Raw genomic sequence first — 22,022 nt, forward strand, 5'->3', positions numbered from 1 at the left:
TATGAGTCTGGACTTAGATGAATCAAGACTTTGAAAGTAAGAACAAATTGCATGACCTTGGGGTTTCTGACACGAAGAGAAATTTCATCCCAACAGATTTACTTCTAAACGTTAAATAATTAGATCATTCATAGTTTACTTATCTTTCCTGGGGAATCATCTCTCACCAACTCATTTTATGAAGTTAGCATAATCTTAAACTTAAACCTAAGATTGGCAGTATGAGGTCAACAAAATACACCTGATGGAAATCTCTTTGACAGAGTATTGTCAAATCCTGCATTATAAAAAAATGTATTATATAAAAATATAACATTAGGACTAATTTGGGTTTTGCTAAGAAATATCAAGTTGTTTTTAAATTAGAAGACATATTAGAGCCATTCTTCAATTAAGATATTGAAGGAAAAAGATGCCTCAGTTTAAAATTTAAGTCAACCATGGGGGAGAGAGGAACATTTAGCAAACCAAGAGTAAAAGAGAATTTTCTTAAGATAAAAATTGGTTATGAAAAATCTATAGCAAATAACAAACTAAATGAAGTATTAGATGAAGTATTTGTTGGAAATCAGGAAGAATAAGAATATTCATTATCACTGTTTCTATTCAAAATTGCACTGAGAAGGAAAAATAAAATGAGAGACAAGGCTAGAAAAGAAGCCAAGAGGCCAAAACACTTTATTCGCAGATATATAATTTTTACATAAAAAATCTCAAACTTAGTAATATCTAAAATTAATTATACTTAAGTATATAAGAAATATGATTAAAAACTCTTTAGTTCTATAGAAATAAAATCTAACATTAGCTATGTTTAATCTCTGTGGAAAAGATTGTAAATCTGTATTGCAAGACATTAAAGAAACACCTAAAGAAACTAAGAGATACTTAACTGTGTTTATGGATAGAAAAACTTAGTAAAATAAAAATAATTCTTTCCCATCCTTGGTGGCTCCGTGGTTGATTGTTGACCTATGAACCAAGAGGTCACGATTCAATTCTTGGTCAGGGCACAGGCCTGGGTTGTGGGCTTGACTCCGAAGGGGTGGAGGGGGCATGCAGGAGGCAGCCAAACAATAGTTCTCTTATCTCTTTTCATCGGTGTTTCTCTCTCTCTCCCTCTCCCTTCCTCTCAGCGGTCAATAAAAAAATATTTTTTTTTAAAGAAAATCATCCTTTTAAAAATAAAAATAATTCTTCTATTTAAATTTGTCTATAAATTTGATATAATTTCAATAAAAAGTTCAGAGAGATTTTATGATTTGGGATTTTGGTCTTAAGAAATCTTCACCTAGCCATAGCGGCAAAGTTATTCTAAAGTTTCATTTTCTAAATATTTTACAATTTTATCTTTTACATGAAGAAAGTTGATTCTAAAATCTACATAGAATAGCAAAGTGTTAATAATAGGCAGGACACTACTAAAACGAACAAGATGAGAAACACACTATTGGAGATGAAGGCTTATTTTATTTTATTATTTTTTAAAAAATATTTTATTGATTTTTCGCAGAGAGGAAGAGAGAGGGATAGAGAGTTAGAAACATCGATGAGAGAGAATCATCGATCAACTGCCTCTTGCACACCCCCTACTGGGGATGTGCCCGCAACCAAGGTACATGCCCTTGACCGGAATCGAACCCAGGACCTTTCAGTCTGCAGGCCGACGCTCTATTCACTGAGCCAAACCAGTCCTGGCAATGAAGGCTTATTTTAAAGCTATGCTGATTCATAATGTGTTTTGGGTCCAGAGTTAGAAGAGTGGAACAGGGTAGGGGTCCTGAAAACAGAACTACAAATCCTTTATATGGAAACTTGGTTTAAAATAGACATGGCATTCAGATAAGTGAAAAAGGATGGCTGTTTCATTAAAGAATACTGACACAATTAGGTACCCAAATGACAAAAGTAAAAATATGTCTTTGTCTTACACAATATTCAGAAAATCAACTCTGGGTAGATTAAAGATATTTAAATATGAAGAACAAAATTTAAAAACCTTTAGGAGAAAAATATGTAACTATATCATTATGACTTTGGTGTAGGTAAGAACTCTTTAACAAAACATAAAAAGCACAAACTATGAATTAAAACATTGATTAATTTGACTACATCAAAGCTTTTGGTTATAAAAAACATGGTTAAATAAGCAAAAATAAGTTTTAAAGTGAAAAAAAATATTTGCAATACATAGATTAAAACAGCATTACTATCCAGCATTTGAAAGAAATTTCATTAATCTGTAACATAAAACAGTTATACAATAGAAAAAGAACAAAAAATAAATAAAATACTAAACAGATAATAAACATATAAAAGGATCCTCTATTTCATTTGAAACCAAGGTCACGCAAATGTAAATCAGAATGAGATATTTTGTATTTACCAGTTTGGCAATATTTAAAATTGTAATTCCAATGTACTGAAACTGGACCCCTCATCTGCTGATGAATATAAATTTATAAAGCCACTTTGAGGAAAAACATGACATTCTCTAGTAAAGTTGAAGATTGATATATGCTCTGACCAGTTCCATTCCTATGTGGACTTAACCTTGAGGTTACTTTTGTGGCAAGTGTTCTAGGAGAGGAATATATAAAATATTCATAGTAACATGCAACAACCCAGGAACAAAAACTAGGGAATAGCCTAGCTATTTATCGAAAGGAAAACAAAGAAATATATTATATGCTTATATAATACATGAATAGTATATAGTTATGAAAATTAATTAATTAAAGCCATTCTGAAGGACCTAATATGCTTGAAAAGAGCAAATTTGCACCAGACTGTTTGTAGTTATGATATCATGTATCTAAAGTTCAAGAACATACAAAAGTAAACATTATATTGTTTGGGATGCATACATTACTGAACTGAATGTAAAGTGTGATGAAAATCAATAAAATAATAAACAAAATATCAAGATGATCATCTTTGTTTAGCACGGGGAAGAGGAGAATTGAAGATTAGCATACAGAAGATATGCCTCGTATATAATTTTGTCTTCATAACATATTTTACTAAGGCTATAATTATTATTATCTTAGTGTATATTTTGGTGCTCTGCTTGGATACACTCCTTTTTCAGGGCCAAGACAGCTACACCTCAGCCACTGAAATTATCAGATGATAACTCATGACTGTATCTCTCATTGGGCCTTGCCCTCGGTATCAGGGAATGCCTCACTTCAAGTTACATTCCCTCCAGTGGGGCGGCCAGCAGCTAATGACTGGTTAATGTGCAGTCACAAAGGCCCAGCTTTCTTCCTAAAAGTTGGTAAAACTCTGAATAGCCACCTCAGCTCAAGAATAATTTAAATATGATATTTACTGAGGCATCAGTTGCAGCCTCCTTTGTAGAATGGCTTTTCCCTTTACTCAATCCTGCCTTGCTCCTAAGTAAGACATTACATTTTTTTTTGCAATTTGTAAAGTCATTAAATAATAACCACTACATTAATTTATAAGTAAATTGCCACTTAGATTATTTTTTAGCTTTAAGATTTCTTACACTTTAACACTGGAAGGAACTGTATGACTTTGGTGGTTTGTGTGCTGCAAGTGTCTAATAGTTGAATATACTTTTCTAAATAAAACATCTCCATTTGCAGGGAGGACTAAGCACCAGGAATGAAATGTGTCTCTCCTACCTTCTTTATTACCCAAGAATTAATCTTGCTCGATGTGCAAGTATTCCAGACATTATGGAGCAACTTCAGTTCATTGGTGTTAAGGAGATCTATAGGCCAGTCATGTAAGTAATAAATGAAGTTCATGGTTGGGGCAATATGACAGGTCAGAACAGGATGACATTATACTATACTGGATCTATCACCACGTTATGGAATTCCCTTACGTGTTGTTCTATTTGAGTATTTTCAACTAGGAAGACCAGGTGAGCTTCTTGGGTGCTTTGTTCAGGATCCCCAAGACTACACTCAGGTTCAGAGATATTTATAGTTATACTCATGGCTAATATTAATTACAGTAAATTGTATAAAGGAAAGTTAACAAACGGAAAAAGGCCTATGGGGCAAAGTCAACAGGAAAACAGGAGCAAGTTCCTAAAAAACTCCCAGTAGAGTCACACAGAATGTGCTTAATTCCACCAGCATCAAATTATGACAACATGGCCTGTGGACTGAAGGGTCCTGGGTTCTATTCTGGTCAAGAGAACGTAATTTGGTTGCAGATTCCCTGGCCCTGGTCAGGATGCATACAGAAGACAACCAACCGATGTGTCTCTCTCACATCGATGTTTCTCTCTGTCTCTTTCTTTCTCTCTTCTATTCTCTCTAAAAAAATCAATGGAAAAATGTCATTGGATGAGGATTAACAAAAAAATTATGACAACATGTATGCTCACTAGAGACTCGGCACTCAGAGTTTTTATTCGGGGCTAGACGCCTTAGCAAATTACCTAAATTCCAGACTCCCAGGAGGAAAATGGGTGGGTAAGAAACTAGCATGTTCAAAGAGCAATGAGAAGGTGGGTTTGGCTAGAGCAGATGAAATATGGTAGGGAAAGAGTGAGGCGGTCTGACAGCAAGTGGGACCAGATCATGTAAGACTTTCTAGGCAACGTAAGAACTTAAGGTCTTAAGTGCAAAACGAAGCCATTGCAGTGTGTTTTTAAAAAGTGAATTTGGCTACTGTGTTGAGAAAAGATTGTAAAGAATAATAACAATCAGGGGACTATTGTGATTGTTCAGGTGAGAGGTATGGCAATAGAGTTAGTGAGAAATGGTTACCTTCAGGTTACCTTTGGAAGGTAGCACTCACTGGAATTGATTGATTGCATCACAAGGAATTGGTTAGAGAAAGAGAAGAGTGAATGAAACATGATGATGTGTGAATGGTGTATTGGTATAGGTGTAGGGAAACTTGTTTGAAGAAAAAATTGAAAATATTGTTTTGGATATATTAAGGTAGATGTAGAAAAAAATAATGGAGAAGAATTGCCCACCTAAAATCATTTAACTACAAGTTAAATATTCTTCAAAAATCTGAGTGAAAAAAAGCCTCTGTTATAAAATACATATTTGGACTTTAAATCAAACTTTCAAGTGTTTTTCATCATCACAGTGATATAAATATTATTGAAGGCCAAACGAACAAGGTACTGGTTAAAAGATCAGAAAGAGGAATGGTCTGGGTGATTTTTCTGTTTTGCTTAAAAGAAAATTGCTAATTTGGTTTCAGGATACAGTACTAAAAAGGAATATCATATAACATGTAACCCCAAATCTTTTATTTTGTGCTTTTAATATAATAATTAGTTAGGTGCCCTATTTCACTTTAAACATTCCATAGCAATCCTAAGATTAGAGGATGACTTATTAGAAAAATAGAGACAACTATATATCCTGTTACAGTATTTGTCTGTTCTGGAGGATGCAGTTTTTCTTTGCCTCCTACAGATCTGGCAAGGCTTAAAGAAGAACCAAAACTTACAAAGATTATTAGATAACAGAATAGATAATGAGTTTATATGAATTCTCTGTTTTCTGCAACACTACACATCCATGCAGTTCCAGGCAAGTTTATGTGGTGGAAAGTTCCTGTCTTATTTGTTCCGTTTCTGTAAAAGAATCGAGAGAGGTGTTTCTCTTTTTCTTTATGGGAAAAATCACTTTATGTTTATAATGTGTAAAAATCACAAATGCTTATTATAAAGAGCTTAGATAATGCAGAAAAACTTTCAAAAAGAAGATAAAGCCATCACCTCAACTTCTGATAGAAAAAACACACACACTAAATACTAACATTAATTGAAAGTTATTGCAGAATCTTTCTTTTTTTTATGTTATGTATATTTTATCACAAAAAATAATAAAAGATATTTATTGGGCCACAATTTTTTTAAAAATCGTGTTTTCAAATTTTTTTTTTTTTTAATGTATCACATATTACCTTTATTTTGTTTTTTTTTTTTTTTTTTTTTTAATATATTTTATTGATTTTTTTTTTTTTGCCCCCCACCCTCCCTCCCACACATCCCCTCCCTCCCCAGAGTTTTGTGTCCATTGGTTATACTTATATGCATGTATAAAAGTCCTTCGGTTGATCTATTATCTCCCCCAGATCTTCCTCCCCTCCCCGCTGTAATTTGACAGTCTACTTGTTGATTTACTGTCTCTATATCTATCTTTTGGTTCATCAGTTTATAATGCTCTTTGTTATCCACAAATGAGTGAGGTCATGTGGTGTTTCTCTTTCATTGATTGGCTTATTTCACTCAGCATGATGTTCTCCAGTTCCATCCAGTTTGCTGCAAATGATGAGAATTCCTTCTTTTTTATGGCCGCATAGTATTCCATTGTGTAGATGTACCAAAGTTTTTGGATCCAATCATCTGCTGACGGACACTTAGGCTGTTTCCAAATTCTGGCTATTGTAGATTGTGCTGCTATGAACATAGGGGTGCATATATCCTTTCTGATTGGTGTTTCTAGTTTCTTGGGATATATTCCTAGAAGTGGGATTACTGGGTCAAATGGGAGTTCCATTTTCAGTTTTTTGAGGAAACTCCACACTGTTCTCCACAGTGGTTGCACCAGTCTACATTCCCACCAGCAGTGCACGAGGGTTCCTTTTTCTCTGCAACCTCGCCAACACTTGTTGTTTGTTGATTTGTTGATGTTGGCCATTCTGACAGGTGTGAGATGGTACCGCATTGTTGTTTTGATTTGCATCTCTCGGACAATTAGTGACTTTGAGCATGTTTTCATGTGCCTTTTGGCCTTCCTTCTGTCTTCTTTTGAAAATGTTCTATTTAGGTCCATTGCCCATTTTTTAATTGGATTATTTATCTTCCTTTTATTTAGTTGTATAAGCTGTTTGTAGATGTTGGAGATTAAACCTTTATCAGTGGTATCATTTGCAAATATGTTCTCCCACACTGTGGGCTTTCTTGTTGTTTTGTTGATGGTTTCTTTTGCTGTAAAAAAGCTTTTTATTTTGATGTAGTCCCATTTGTTTATTTTCTCTTTAGCTTCCATTGCCCTAGGGGTAGTATCAGTGAAGAAGTTCTTTTGGCATACGTCTGAGATTTTGCTGCCTGTGGATGCTTCTAGTATTTTTATGGTTTCCCGTCTGATGTTTAAGTCCTGTATCCATTTTGAGTTTATTTTTGTGAATGGTGTAAGTTGGTGATCTAGTTTCATTCTTTTGCATGTGTCTGTCCAATTTTCCCAACACCATTTATTGAAGAAACTGTCTTGACTCCATTGTATATTCGTGCCTCCTTTGTCAAATATTAGTTGAGCATAGTGATTTGGGTTGATATCTGGGTTCTCAATTCGATTCCATTGATCTATATGTCTGTTCTTGTGCCAGTACCAGGCTGTTTTAAGAACAGTGGCTTTGTAATATAGTTTGAAGTCTGGTATTGAGATCCCTCCTACTTTACTCTTCTTTCTCAGGATTGCTGTGGCTATTCGGGGTCTTTTATTGTTCCAAATGAACTTTTGGAGAGTTCTTTCTAGGTCAGTGAAATATGTCGTTGGTATTTTAATGGGGAGTGCATTGAACCTATAGATTGCTTTAGGAAGTATGGACATTTTGATGATGTTGATCCTACCAATCCATGAACATGGTATGTTCTTCCATCTCCTTACATCTTCCTCTATCTCTTTTTTCAGTGTCGTGTAGTTTTCCCCATATAGGTCCTTTACTTCCTTAGTTAAAGTTATTCCTAGGTATCTTAATTTTTTTGGTGCGATGGTAAATGGAATTGCTTTTTTAGTCTCTGTTTCTGCAGTTTCTCTGTTGGTGTATAGAAAAGCCATGGATTTCTTGGCATTAATTTTGTATCCTGCTACATTACCAAATTCATTTATTAAGTCAATTAGTTTTTTAATGGAGTCTTTTGGGTTTTTTATGTACAATATCATGTCATCGGCAAATAAGGATAACTTTACTTCTTCTTTTCCAATTTGGATGCCTTTTATTTCCTCCTCTTGTCTAATTGCAATGGCTAGTACTTCCAGTACTATGTCAAACAGGAGTGGCGAGAGTGGGCATCCCTGTCTTGTTCCTGTTCTTAGAGGGAATGGTTTTAGTTTTTGCCCATTGAGTATAATGTTGGCTGTGGGTTTATCATATATAGCTTTTATTATGTTGAGGTATGATCCTTGTACTCCCACCTTGTTAAGAGTTTTTATCAGAAAAGGGTGTTGGATTTTATCGAATGCTTTTTCTGCATCAATTGATATGACTATATGATTTTTATCTTTCAATTTGTTTATGTGATGTATCACGTTTATTGATTTGCGGATATTGTACCATCCTTGCATTCCTGGAATAAATCCTACTTGGTCGTGGTGTATGATCTTTGTGATGCTCTTCTGGAGTCGATTTGCTAGAATTTTGTTGAGGATTTTAGCATCTATGTTCATGAGGGATATTGGTCTGTAATTCTCTTTCATTGAGTTGTCTTTATCTGGTTTTGGTATTAGGGTGATGCTGGCTTCATAGAAGGAATTTGGAAGTGTTCCTTCCTCTTGGATTTTTTGGAATAGTCTGAGGAGGATAGTTTTTAGTTCTTCCTTGAATGTTTGGTAAAACTCTCCTGTGAAGCCATCTGGCCCTGGGCTTTTGTTTGCTGGAAGCTTTTTGATGACTGTTTCAATTTCTTCCCAAGTCACTGGTTTATTGAGATTTTTAGATTCTTCCTGATTGAGTTTTGGAAGATTATATTTTTCTAGGAATATGTCCATTTCCTCCAGGTTGTTCAGTTTGTTGGAGTAGAGTTGTTCATAGTATTTTGTAACAATCCGTTGTATTTCGGTGGGGTCTGTTGTTATTTCACCTCTTTCATTTCTGATTTTGTTTATTTGGGTCCTCTCTCTTTGTTTCTTGGTTAGTCTGGCTAGAGGTCCATCTATCTTGTTTATCCTTTCAAAGAACCAGCTCTTGGTTTTGTTGATCTTATGTATTGTTTCTTTGGTCTCTATGTCGTTTATCTGTGCTCTGATTTTTGTTATTTCCTTCCTTCTACTTACACTGGGCTTTTCTTGTTGCTCTTTTTCTAACTCTTTGAGTTGTAGAGTTAGATCATTTGTTACACTTTTTTCTAGTTTTTTGCAATAGGCTTGTAAGGATATGAACTTCCCTCTCAAAACTGCTTTTGCTGTGTCCCATAGATTTTGGATTGTTGTGTTTTCATTGTCATTTGTTTCCAGGATGTTTTTAATTTCTTCCTTGATTTCTCTGGTAACCCAGTCCTTGTTTAATAGCATGCTGTTTAGTCTCCATGTGTTTGATTTCTTTGGATTATTTTTATTGTAGTTAATTTCCAGTTTTATGCCATTATGGTCTGAGAAGATGCTTGATATGATTTCTATCTTCTTGAATTTGAAGAGACTATGCCTATGTCCCAAAATGTGGTCTATCTTTGAGAATGTCCCATGTGCATTTGAGAAGAATGTATATTCTGTGGCTTTGGGGTGGAATGTTCTGAAGATGTCAATTAATTCCATCTGGTCTAGTGAGTCATTTAGGATTGATATTTCTTTGCTGATTTTTTGTTTGGATGATTTGTCGAAGGGTGACAGTGGGGTATTAAAATCTCCTACTATGATTGTATTGCTGTTAATCTCTCCCTTAATGTCCTCCAGCAGTTTTTTTATGTATTTGGGTGCTCCCGTATTGGGTGCATATATATTTACCAGGGTTATTTCTTCTTGTTTGATTGCTCCCTTTAGTATTATGAAGTGGCCTTCATTGTCTCTTGTTATGTCCTTCACTCTGAGATCTAATTTGTCAGATATAAGTATTGCTACCCCAGCTTTCTTTTCATTTCCATTTGCCTGGAAAACCTTTTTCCATCCCTTCACCCTCAGTCTGTGTGCATCTCTTTTTCTGAGGTGGGTTTCTTGTAGACAGCAGATGTATGGGTCTTGTTTTCTTATCCAATCTGTTACCCTATGTCTTTTGATTGGAGCATTTAAACCATTTACATTTAATGTTATTAATGATAGGTACTCATTTGATGCCATTTTTATTCTATACCCCTGTGTTCCTTCTTCGCTTCCTATTTATTTATTTTTACAGTAGACCTTTGAGCATTTCTTGCATTGCTGGTTTGGTGGAGATAAATTCCTTTAGTCTTTTTTTGTCTGTGAAGCTCCTGATTTCCCCTTCAATTTTGATTGATAGTCTTGCTGGGTACAGTATTCTTGGATTCAGACCCTTTCTTTGCATGACTTTGTATATTTCATCCCATTCCCTTCTGGCCTGATAAGTTTCTGTTGAGAAATCAGTTGTTAGTCTGATGGGGGTTCCTTTATATGTAACTTTCTGTTTCTCTCTGGCTGCTTTTAAGATTCTAACTTTGTCATTGGTGTTTGCCAATTTAATTATAATATGTCTTGGCGTCGGTCTTCTGGGATCCATTTTGCTTGGGACTCTGCGTGCATCTTGGATTTGTGTGGGTTTTTTCTTCTCTATCTCAGGAAAATTTTCTGTCATTATATCTTGAAATACATTTTCCATGTCTACCTCGGTTTTCTTTCCTTCCGGAACCCCTATTATTCGAATATTGTTTTGTTTTGCATTGTCCCAAAGCTCCCGTAGGCTCTCCTCCTGCTTTTTAATTTTTTTTTCTAGAAGCTGCTCTAATTGGGTATTTTTTTCCATCTTGTCTTCTAGCTCACTGATGCGATCCTCTGCTTCTTCTAGTCTGCTCTTGATGCTATCTATTGAGTTCTTCATAGTAGCGATGTCATTTTTCATTTCATCTTGAGTCATCTTCATTTCCTCTTGGGTTTTTTTCATTTCCTCTTGGGTCTTACTCAAATTGTCAAATTTGTCTTCCATTCTTTTTAGCCATCTTAAGATCGTTACTCTGAATTCTTGCTCTGGTAGGTTGCTTGCCTCTATATCGTTTACTTCCTTTTCTGGTGAAGCCTGCTTTTCTTTCATATGTGGGCTGTTTTTTGGTCTCCCCATGATCTATGATGTCTGGTTGTGTAGTTCTCTCTCTCCTGCTTTGATTTAAAGGCACAAAATACAACACAACCAGGTACAACACACAAGGCACTGAATCGAAATGTGTTTGCGATATTAATAACCACCAATAAGGGTGACTAGAACCCAGCTAACAAAAGCATGCAATCAAACAAAAAGCATAGGCAAATCAATCTTATAAAAGAAAAGCATACAACTTCAGTAAAGTTAACATTCAACATACAACTTCAGAGTTAGAGAGTAAGACTGTTTTGTTTTTTTTGTTTTTTTGTTTGTTTTTAGGACAACTGCGAGGGAGGTGTGAATGGGTTTAGAGCAGGTAGTTGGAAATTAGATATATACAAGTAGGGTGAAATTTTAGGAGGGGGTAGACAGATGGAATGGGGGAAATCTAGAGCAGGAAAGGGTTAAGATAAACAGGGTATCAAAGGAAAAGATTGGAAAGAGGGTGAGGGCATAAAGGTAGGGTTGAGATAGAATAAAGCGTTGGAGAAAGAAGGATAGATAAAGACTGTAGAACAGTAATCCTGAAATTAAAAAATAAAAAAAATAAAATATATATATATATATATATATATATATATAATCAAATGGAATAAAAATAATAAAAATAAACAAAAGAAAATAAGATGAAAAAGGTAAATTAGTAGTAGTAATAATGTTGATTACATATACAATGTAATAATTATCAAGATAAAATCAAGTGAGGAAAAAGAAAAAAAATAGTTTCTTGAGTAAACGTTGCAAATAATGAAAACAAAAGTAAAAAACAAAAATTTAAAAATTAAAAAAAAATAATAATAAAATTTTAAAAATTTAATTAAAATTAGCAGTAATGAAGGTCATTCGCTTCCTCTATTGTTATGATCCAGTCCTGATTTTTAGGCAGGTTTTGCTTTGTTTTTATTACACTAGAGTCAATTTGTGAATTAGCCTCTGGGGGCAGTGTTTCTAGGTTGACTTCCCAGACTCTAAAGCCTCTCCAGCTTTTTTTTTTTTTTCCGTCCTCTCTGAAGCTGGAACTATGGAGGGGGGGAGGGGGCAGGTCCGAGCAACTGCGATCTCCCGCAACTCTCCGATATCCCTCCGAGCCGGATCCAAATGTGTTGCTCTTTAGATATCTCCCCTGTTAGGAGCCCCGTCCACTTTCAAGGGTGACAACCGCCCAACAGCGGGGGCTTCTACTTGTAATCACCACCCCTGTCCTCCAGCTTCCGGGAGCGCGCTCTGTGCGCACAGGCTTTTTGTTTTCGCCGCGAGCGCTCTCCACCCTCTCCCCGCGAAATCTGACCTTTTCGCTGAGCAGTGGGGCAATCCTGTGAGGGCAAGTGTTCGCGCCGCTTGGGATCCGCGTTCTGGGGGTCACAGATGCTTGGTGGTCGCTGCGGCTGTGGATATTCAGGCCTCTGACACGATCCTATCTTCCTCTCAAGATGGCGAGGTTTCCCCGTCCAAGCCGGTAGGTAGCTCCGGGCAGGGAGACAGCCCGCGTGGGTGCTTCCCTGTGAGGGGCACCTCTGTCAGCAGCCCCCCAGCAGTTTCTTCTGGTGTTCGCTGTCTCCCAGCTTGCCAATAAACACTCACAGCACAAGACCCTCAGTTGCTCTCTCTTTCTGCTTCGGGAGAGGGCTCAGAATCCGCCCATCTATTCTTCCGCCATCTTACCTCCTCATATTCCCCAGAATCTTTCTATGTAGGTACTGATATAAAGATGAGTACATTATTATTATTATTATAAAGATTATAACTTTTTCAGTGTTTTAAACAAAAACATTAACATTTAATTTTATTTTAATGTCTTAGAAGAAAAAAAAATACTGAATAGTTGTTGAACTTCAAATAAATGTTGCTGTTGTTTTCAACCACAAGAGGCAGTATTTAATAAATGAGCTCACAAATGTTGAGAAAATAGATTGTAAAAAAAACATTAAAATGTCACACTTTTTAAAAACTACATGATTGGGTCTTTTGGCATCCCCCCCCCCCCCTTATGTTTACATTTTGGGTTTTGTTGTTATTGTTATTGATTATTTTCTTACATTTGTTTGTTATTCTTTTCTTTTTCTTTCTCTCCCCCTCCCCCAAAGTACATGCTTTAACTGTAGATCATAACAAATAAGGACACTCATACTTTAACATTGTCTCCGAACACCCTTTTCTACAACTCCAAATATTTGTTATTCATATTATAATTTTTGTATTTTCAAGATTTTTAATTTTCACATTTAACTTTAAAAGCCAATTCTAACAACATTTAAGGCACTATATTTTAAAGATAGATTCAGTGATAATTCAAAACCTTTATATCATTTCTATCTACATTTATGAGTTCTTTAATTTGATTCATCATATTTTCTTCTCAAGTTGTTTAATCAAGAAGGGTTTTCAGGTGCTTTGTGCCCTGAGTTCTTTTGCATTTTTTTGAATTCCTGCACTTATATTTAGACAGCATTTGGGTGGAGATATTTTGGGTTCACTTCTCTCCCTCTCCTCGCCCCTTACAAGACCTCTTGGAATGAATGGGAGCATTCGTCCTTTACCTGTAGAACATGTGAGTTCACTTGGACATGTTCCAGTGAGGGCATCTGAATCAAATTTTCCTGAGACACAAAGTGTTCTTTCAGTACATACATTCACTCCCCACTCCCCCACCCCCACCCCCACCCCACCCCCCATTTTTTTTTTTTTTTGCATTTCAGGGAAGTTTTAGTGTAGCTAACACATTTTTTTTTTTTTCTAATCTACTTTAGATTTTTTTTTCAAGGATTTTATAATTTTTCAGAAGTGATCTTTTGCATCTTGCTTTTTAAAAATGTATTTTCTGTTCAAGTTGTTTTGTCCTAAATTGATTTCCTTTGTTGTGCTATCTTCGTGTTCATCTCACTCTGTTGTTTCATCATCTTTTATTTGAGCTCTTGTTTAATCGAATTCATGTTCTTGTTAAATGAGCTAATAACATGAAACACGTGTGGGAATTCTCTCCAGCATAATTGGTTTATATTTTCTTCTAGTGTCAGTTTTCCCCCCCCATCTCTTTACATGAAGAGTGAAATACTTTCCTTTTCTCCCTGTGTTTGCATGGTTATGTCACTTCTTACTTCTGAGGAGTCAGTTTTTCCTAAAACTTGTCTTTGACACAACGTAGGTGAATTCTTGACTTTCTTCTAAGAAAATCTGAGTAGCTTCCTTTCTTGCCACACCAGGAGATGTATTTTATGTGCCTACTTTTATATATTTTGATGGTAAAGGGCTGTGGGTATACTCTATATTACAATGCATGGGTTCACCCTCCCTCAGATTTTGTTAAAAATCTTTCAAGGAAGTTTTCTAACTGGTAAGGACTGCATCCCTCCCCCTGGAGGAGTGTCCCAGGCCTTCCATCATGTCAAAGCGGCTGCAGCCCCAAAGTCTTTAGTACTTCTTATTACTCTGTTTCCCCGAAAATAAGACAGTGTCTTTTATTAACTTTTGCTCCCACAGATGCTCTAGGTCTTATTTTCAGGGGATGTCTTAATTTTCTATGAAGAAGAATATGGTACACATTTATTGTTAAATGAAAATAAAGGAAATTTATTACCTGTATACGGTACGGTAGTACGGTAGTTGTCAACACAAACCAGACAAACTGTGAATCCTACAGTATCAAGAATTTACTCATTTATTCAATGACAATCATGTCATCATCTTCTGGAACATCATCATAACAATCCAATTCCTGAATTTCCTGGTGAATTTCTTGTGACTCCATTTCTTTCAGAATCAGTGGACCAAATCTCTCATGTTTAGCCTAGGGGGGGCCTTATTTTTGGGGGGATGCCTTATATTTATTTCACTCAGAAGGAAACCTGTAAGTAGGTCTTATTTTCAGAGGATGTCTTATTTTCGGGGAAACACGGTAGGGAGACTGCCTCAAGGTGTACTTCCAACACCCACTTCCCTAGAGAGTGACAAGAGGGTTAGGACTTGAACCTTGTTCAGTGGAATTTCCTGGCTGCATTCTTTCACAGTTAGATTGTGAAGTTTGTGGCATTATGTTGTATCCTTTTTCATTTGCTTGCTGGTATATTCTTATTTGTTTTTTATTCTTTATTTTAAAAGTCAAATTGCTTGGAGCAGAACTTACATGCATTTTTGTTAGGAAGTTTTCCAGCGGTGTACACCTCTGTAACCCCATCACAAATAAGATGTAATGATTTCCATCAACCCCATCGGTTCTCCTAGACCCATCTGGAGACAATCCCATGGAACTGTGAATATGCTTTATGTCACTATACTAGTTTGATCTTTTCTAGATTTTATAAAAATGTGATCATAGAGTATGTGCTCTTTTATGCCTGTTTTTTGTTTGTTTGTTGTTGTTTTGACCTAGAGGTTTCTGAGATTCATCTATGCTGGCACATGAATCAGCAGTCCATTCCTTTTTATTGCTGAGCAGTGTTCCCCTGTGTGGATACACCCAAGTTTGTTTATCAGTTCACCAGTTAAAAGACATTTGTATTGTGTTCTGTTTTTATGTGGTTATTATGAAGAAAGCTGCTGTGAACATTATTGTATACATCTTTGCATGGACATATGTCTTCAATTTTCTGAGTTAATACCTAGTGGTGGAACCACTGGATTGTATGCAAAGTTCACACTTATTTAATAAGACTTTCATCATTTTCTCTAAAATGGTGGACCTTTTTACATTCTCACCAGTAATACAAGAACTCCTATGGCTTAACATTCTTTCAATGTTTTATATTTACAATATTTTAAATTTCATCTGTTTTAATGTGTATGTAGTGTGATATCTTATTGTGGTTTTATTTTCCATTTCCCTCGTGACTAACAATGTTGAGCCTCTTTTCACATGACTATTGATCTGTTGTATATGATCCTCTTTAATTTTTCAAATTTTTGTCTATTGTTTAGTAGGGCTATTTATTTCATTATTGACTTGTAAGAATTTTTTATATTTTTCAAGATTCCTTTATACTTTGGATATAAGTCTTTTGTGAGATATATTTTTATAAGCAATATCCCCCATTTTGTGGCTTGATTTTCCTTCTTTTAGCTCTATTTTTGAAGTCAATTTAATCATTTATGGTTTGTTTTGTGCTTTTGCTGTCCTGTGTAAGAAATCTTTGCCTACCCAAGGTCATGAAGATTTTCTCCTGTGTTTTATTTCCCTAAGAAGTTTATAGTTTTAGGTTTTACATTTTGGTTGATGATATATTTTAAATAAATATCTGTGTGTGGTATGAGTTAAATGCTGAGGTTTATTGTTTTTCCTATGAATATCAAGTTGTTTAAGAACCATTTGATGAAAAAACCCACCCGTTTCCCATTGAATTGCACTGGAATGTTTGTTGAAAAATCATTTGACCATGAACTGACTATTTCTGGACTCTGAATTCTGTATCATGGTTGTACATGTTTAGCCTTAATATAACACCACATTCAATTATTATAGTTTTATAATAGTATATCATTAAATAAGAAGGTGTAAATCCCTAAACATTGTCATTTTTTTTCTTCCTCCAAATTGTTATGGACAGTCTAAGTTTATTTCTTTTTTGTATATCTTTTTTAATCAACTTATCAATTAGATTAAACTTACAAAGAAAAATACTCATTATCACACAATATTTATTTTTATCAATTACAGTAATATATAAATAATACCCTTTTAAAAATGTTTATCTGGGTAGACATTTGCAGTATGCCTAGATGTGTAGAAATGTAATTGTTTTAATTTCTAGAACATTCCTAGTCTTCCTAAGGAATTCCTAGTCCCAGTGATAGCAGAAGAACTTGCTACTTCAAGGTCAACTATTTCTGGCTTAAAGCTTAGTCTTATAAAGAAAAGTACTCAAGATAAATGTTCGTTTTTCCAGGATTTCTCCTCTTTCTGTTTTGTCCTCTTTTCTCCAGAGGTAATCTGAAAGTGTGGTGTAGGATAGGCTGAAAGTGACCGAGTGGTGTTGTCATAGAGTAGGGGCCTGAACACAGTTAGTAGGAATAGAAAGGAGACAGTGAACATGAACCAGGGATGCCATCTCAGAGAGGTGGGTGACTCTATGCCCAGGTTACTCAGTCAGGCTATGTTGTTTCTCACATATGAACCATGGGGCTTTTCCTTTAAAACCCTTTCCACTTATTAATAGTAAGTTAACAAATGTGTTTATACCTCATGTAAAATAATACTAGCTTACTGATATAGTCTAGCAGCAAAGCTTTTTAAGATTTTATCTACATACAATAATATAGTATTCACTCTCATCAGCAAGTCTGCTGAAAACTCAGAGGGTTTAGGCCACCTCAGATCGTTAGCAGAGATTCCAGCGCCACCTTGTGTTAGGTGGCCACAGGCTAATGATTCCCTCCTTCCCCCCAGTATTTCCCTGGCTATGGAGGTGATTTTCTTTTTTTCCAGCTAGATACCTTACTTTTCTGAAAAGTAAATTGCATTTCCAGTATTTGATTTAAAAATTATTATGTATTTATTAAAACCTATATGAAGCTTTTATTGTATTTAAAAGGACATTGTACATAAACATAATAGGCACCTTTCAAGTCAAGTTTTTACTTTATACTGATTCTGAATTGCATCTCTACAAATCTTCACAACATGTTAATATTAAAATGTGACGGATTCTAAGTCATTGATAGATATGCTTAATGTACAGTGATGCTGACTGCTTTTCCTTTATAGCATTTAACCTTAGAGTCTCTACAAAATAGTGTATTTAAAACTCAACAAAGATATGTTGACTTTAATTAAAGATAGAAAGGAAGTTAGGACTGAAGAATAGAAACATCATAGTATGGAATGCGTTGTTTTTTATTGTATAATTTACTAGGGTATGGAGGAAATAATTTTAATTTAGACATTAAGAATTTATCTTTATAAATCCAAAAAATAAATAAAGGATGTTTAATTTACTTAATAAAAGAATATTCAATGTGCCTGAATAGGTTATGTTTTTAAAAGAAGAAATTGTGAAGATAAATTATGAAAATATAGATTCCTCAGCTGGAGGTTAATTATTTGGTAATTATTGGAACATCTTGGTGTCTCAGGGGAGCCAGGTACCTGATGGTTACCATGATAATCTACTGGAAGGCCCATGGATTCATCTATGCAAATTTTTTAAAAATATATTTTTATTGATTTTTTTACAGAGAGGAAGAGAGAGGGATAGAGTGTTAGAAACATCGATGAGAGAGAATCATCGATCAGCTGCCTCTTGCACACCCCCCACTGGGGATGTGCCCACAACCAAGGTACACGCCCCTGACTGGAATTGAACCTGGGGCCCCCCAGTCTGCAGGCCGACGCTCCATCCACTGAGCCAAACCGGTTTCGGCTATGTAAATTTTTATATCTCTCAGCACTTATACTTTTCCTTCTTTCAGGAATCAATGATATATTTAACAGAAGAGTAACTTTCAAGCAGGTCTTATCATTCTTCTGTGATTTTTTTCTTTCTTCCTTGGACATTTAACAGGTTTGTTTTTTTTAGAGAAGCAAGTAGAAGCAAAGCTCATAGTCTGAAGAATATTTCTTTTCTCAGTAAAATTGTAAAAACGTTTCAATTTCAAATCTTTTGAATTTATTTCCATGTCAGCAAGCCAGAATAGGGCGGCCACTAGGGGTCAGGCTTCTCAACTGTATGAAACTGAAATGTCCATCTCAGTGTCAGGACTTTTTAAGGTCCTACACATTTCTTTTTTAAAAAATATATTTCTATTGATTTCAGAGAGAAAGGCAGAGGGAGAGAGATATAGGAACATCAATGATGAGAGAGAATCACTGATAGGCTGTCTCCTGCACAGCCCCCACAAGTCCGGCCTGTACCCTGACAAGGAATCAAACAGTGACCTCCCGGTTCATAGGTTAACATTCAATCACTGAGCCATGCTGGCCGGGCCCAACACATTTCTTTATTTCACTATTAGCATTTCAATATTTAGAACTGTTGGCTTAGCAGTTGTATTGTTAACTAGAGCCAAAACAAATAAATGAGGAATTGTGAGATTCTGGGGAAGCTTTCAGAGCTAAAATTGCCTAAAAGTAATACCCATCTGCTAATAAAACAAGGAATTTCTTTTTTTTTTAAATGTCATCCTCCTTATTTGGTATGTATTTCCTCCAGTAACTGCTGATGAGTTCATCAATGCGTTGCATTAGGTCATCATTGTTTTGTAAAAATGAACAATATGATGTCTGCTGAAAAGTAATGGAAACATGTAATGCCTCTATTCTGAATATTACTAATTGCATTTTTATTTTTCTATTTTTAATTCAGGACCTGGCCTTTCATTATCAAAAGCCCCAAGCAATATAAAAACCTTTCCTTCATGGACGCGATGAATAAGTTTAAGTGGACTAAAAAGGAAGGTCTGTCCTTCAACAAGCTTGTCCTGGGCCTGCCAGTCAACGTGAGATGCTCCAAGACCGACAATGCTGAGTGGTCGGTAAGCCCTGCTTGGTTTTAACCTTTCGGGGTAACCAGATATCACATGTCACCTGAATCCACAACAGGTGAAATCTAGAGAACAGATGAATACCCATCCATCCAGGGACCCATCCGGTAATTTGTTTAATGATTACCTGGGGCTGACCAAACACTCCTGATTGCTTTCCTTTGAAAGAGGAGATTTATTCTAAAACTAAAGTTGTAGTGAAGCAGAAATAGGCTGAGATGAGAATTTCAAAACGCAGTGGAGCCTGTTTTGTTTGTCCTCCCCTGTCCCGGAGGCTGCCTGGCCCTCTTCCCCACTTCCCTCGCAATCCTTGAGCTTGTGACTGTCCCCTTTTTTGACTACCTCAGCAGCCATCTGTGCCCCCTGGTGCAGGGACTGGGCAAGCGTGGCCACGATCTGCTCTTTGATCGCACACTCACCCTGTGTTGTCTGCTCTTTCACTCTCAGATCCAAGGGATGACGGCCTTGCCTCCAGACATAGAAAGACCGTACAAAGCAGAGCCCTTGATGTGCCCCTCTCCTGCCTCTTCTCTGCACAGAAGCCTCTCTCTCCAGCTGCTGGTGTGCGTCGCAGTCCTGGGCAGCATCCTGAGCAGCCTGCGCTCCTGGTCCTAGCTCTGTTGTCCTCGGTGACGATGTTTTCTGTGATTGGAAACTCGTTGAGTGTGCAGGTTAAAGACACTTTGGGCATGAGGAGTGTGAAGATGGCGGAGACTCCCCTTTTATGTACTCCCTCCCTCCCCACTCTCCCAGTCTCCCTGAGAGATGGCATGGGTTCTCTTCTGTTCCTCAGAAATGGCTGATAAAAATGTATCAATTACCAAATAAAGCAAAACTGACCTGACTTAGAACCCTTATCAAAATGTGGACCAAGTCAAATGGAAGGAAAAGGATTCTTTATTTCGTTCTGCATTACATTTTATTTAAACACGTGTCATTGCTATTTTAATGTTTAGATGTTGGCTTGGCTTCTAAATTCCTTTTAAAAACTGCTTTCCTCGTAGAGATGTCAAAGGAAGTACTCCCTACTCCAGTTTTCTTCCTCTTCATTGCTCTTTGGGTGTGACTTCCCACGCATAAACAACGGTCCCCCACCTTTCATTTCTGTCTTTTTCTGTGAATTCCCGAGGGTCCCGTACCTCTGTGCTTTCTGATGATGCCCATTTTCATCTCTTCATTTATCTGAGTCTATTGGTATAACCCCTAACCCAGTTGTGGGCAAAATCATTAGTCAGCAAAGCCAAATATCAATAGTACAACGATTGAAATTTCTTTTGAGAGCCAAATTTTTTAAACTTAAACTTCTTCTAATGCCACTTCTTCAAAATAGACTCACCCAGGCTGTGGTATTTTGTGGAAGAGCCACATTCAAGGGGCCAAAGAGCTGCATGTGGCTCGAGAGCCGTAGTTTGCCGACCACGGCCCTAACCCATCTCAGAGTACTTCTGCACCCTGCTTAGCCCTGGCCAGGTGAGTGTTTTCATGAGCTCTGGTACTAAAAAGAAAGAAAAGAATGAGGCTATGGGAAACAGAGAAATGGTACCTAACTGATGGTAGTTTGGGGGGGAAAATTTAGTTGGCCGCAACCCTGTGCTGTCAGGGGCCCTTTTTGGGGTTCCAGGTCAAAGGCCAGACAGTATGAGCCACCCGAGGAGGGTGTGAGGTCCACATAGCAGTCGGGGTCACACGTGTTGCCTACTGGCTCCATTGGAGTCACACTTGCTATTGTAGATTTATTTTTATATTAAGTAACAGACTAACTTTCCATAATGCAATTGCTACCAAATGAAATCTTGTGAGTTTTTGGGTTCTCTTTGTACAGTTCCACTAAATCTTGTTAAGTGTCCTTTCCTCATTTCTTAAGTTTGGGTCATATGCATAAGCCAAATGAAAGTAAATGTGTGGCATCTTGTACACTCCTTGAGAGAAGTGATTCTGTACTGATGTTTCCAGTTCAGTCCACTCAGCACTTTGCATCTTCTATCCTGTGTTTAAGCCCTTCCTCCCCATCAAACAATGTCTTCAATACTAACTATATTGTCTTTTAAATAAATGCTATGTTTTGGTGTGTTTCTTTCCTGATTCTAAGAATTTTGTCCACATAATGAGGTGTCTGTAATATTTATGAGGCATACATTACAGTTAGCTTTTCTTCTTTTTATTTCATAACTGCTATATTAGACTTTATTATTTTTCCATACAAATATTTATATAAGAAATATGATAATCCCAGACATTCCTTATCTGAAATTTTGTGTTTATTTTTCCTTCAGGACATCTGAATCTGAGATGTCAAAGTAAAATGATTTCCTTTGGAAATGATGTAATGTAATCTGTTTTCATTGTTCTTGGTGAGGAGGGTAAACATACTGGCTTAAAAAGGATCCACAGCTTTTGGAGGCTTGCATTTTTAGAGAAACGGGAATCTTAATTTTTTTTTCAGTTGATGTTACTAAGAATAAAGCTGACATTGTTCTGCTACAAATTATTTATGAATATATATATATCAATATATATATATATATATATATATATATATATAATTTTGAGAAATTGACGCTATTTGAAATTGGGAT

At 36.2% G+C, this 22,022-nt stretch overlaps 1 protein-coding gene across 1 annotated transcript in view; it reads left to right on the plus strand.

Moving 5' to 3' along the window:
- The window catches only part of MOXD1 (monooxygenase DBH like 1), an 82,644-nt gene extending 61,126 nt beyond the window's left edge, over positions 1 to 21,518 (plus strand). Inside the window, exons 10-12 of the mRNA XM_084889583.1 lie at positions 3,615 to 3,757; positions 19,269 to 19,437; positions 19,894 to 21,518. Of these exons, the coding sequence (XP_084745709.1) occupies positions 3,615 to 3,757; positions 19,269 to 19,437; positions 19,894 to 20,061 (480 nt within the window). The 3' untranslated portion in view covers positions 20,062 to 21,518. The remainder of the gene's footprint in view (positions 1 to 3,614; positions 3,758 to 19,268; positions 19,438 to 19,893) is intronic.
- Positions 21,519 to 22,022: the final 504 nt, after the last annotated feature.

The sequence above is a fragment of the Pipistrellus hanaki genome (genome assembly GCF_964339955.1).
Source record: "Pipistrellus hanaki genome assembly, chromosome: 7".
Taxonomy (NCBI): Eukaryota; Metazoa; Chordata; class Mammalia; order Chiroptera; family Vespertilionidae; genus Pipistrellus; species Pipistrellus hanaki.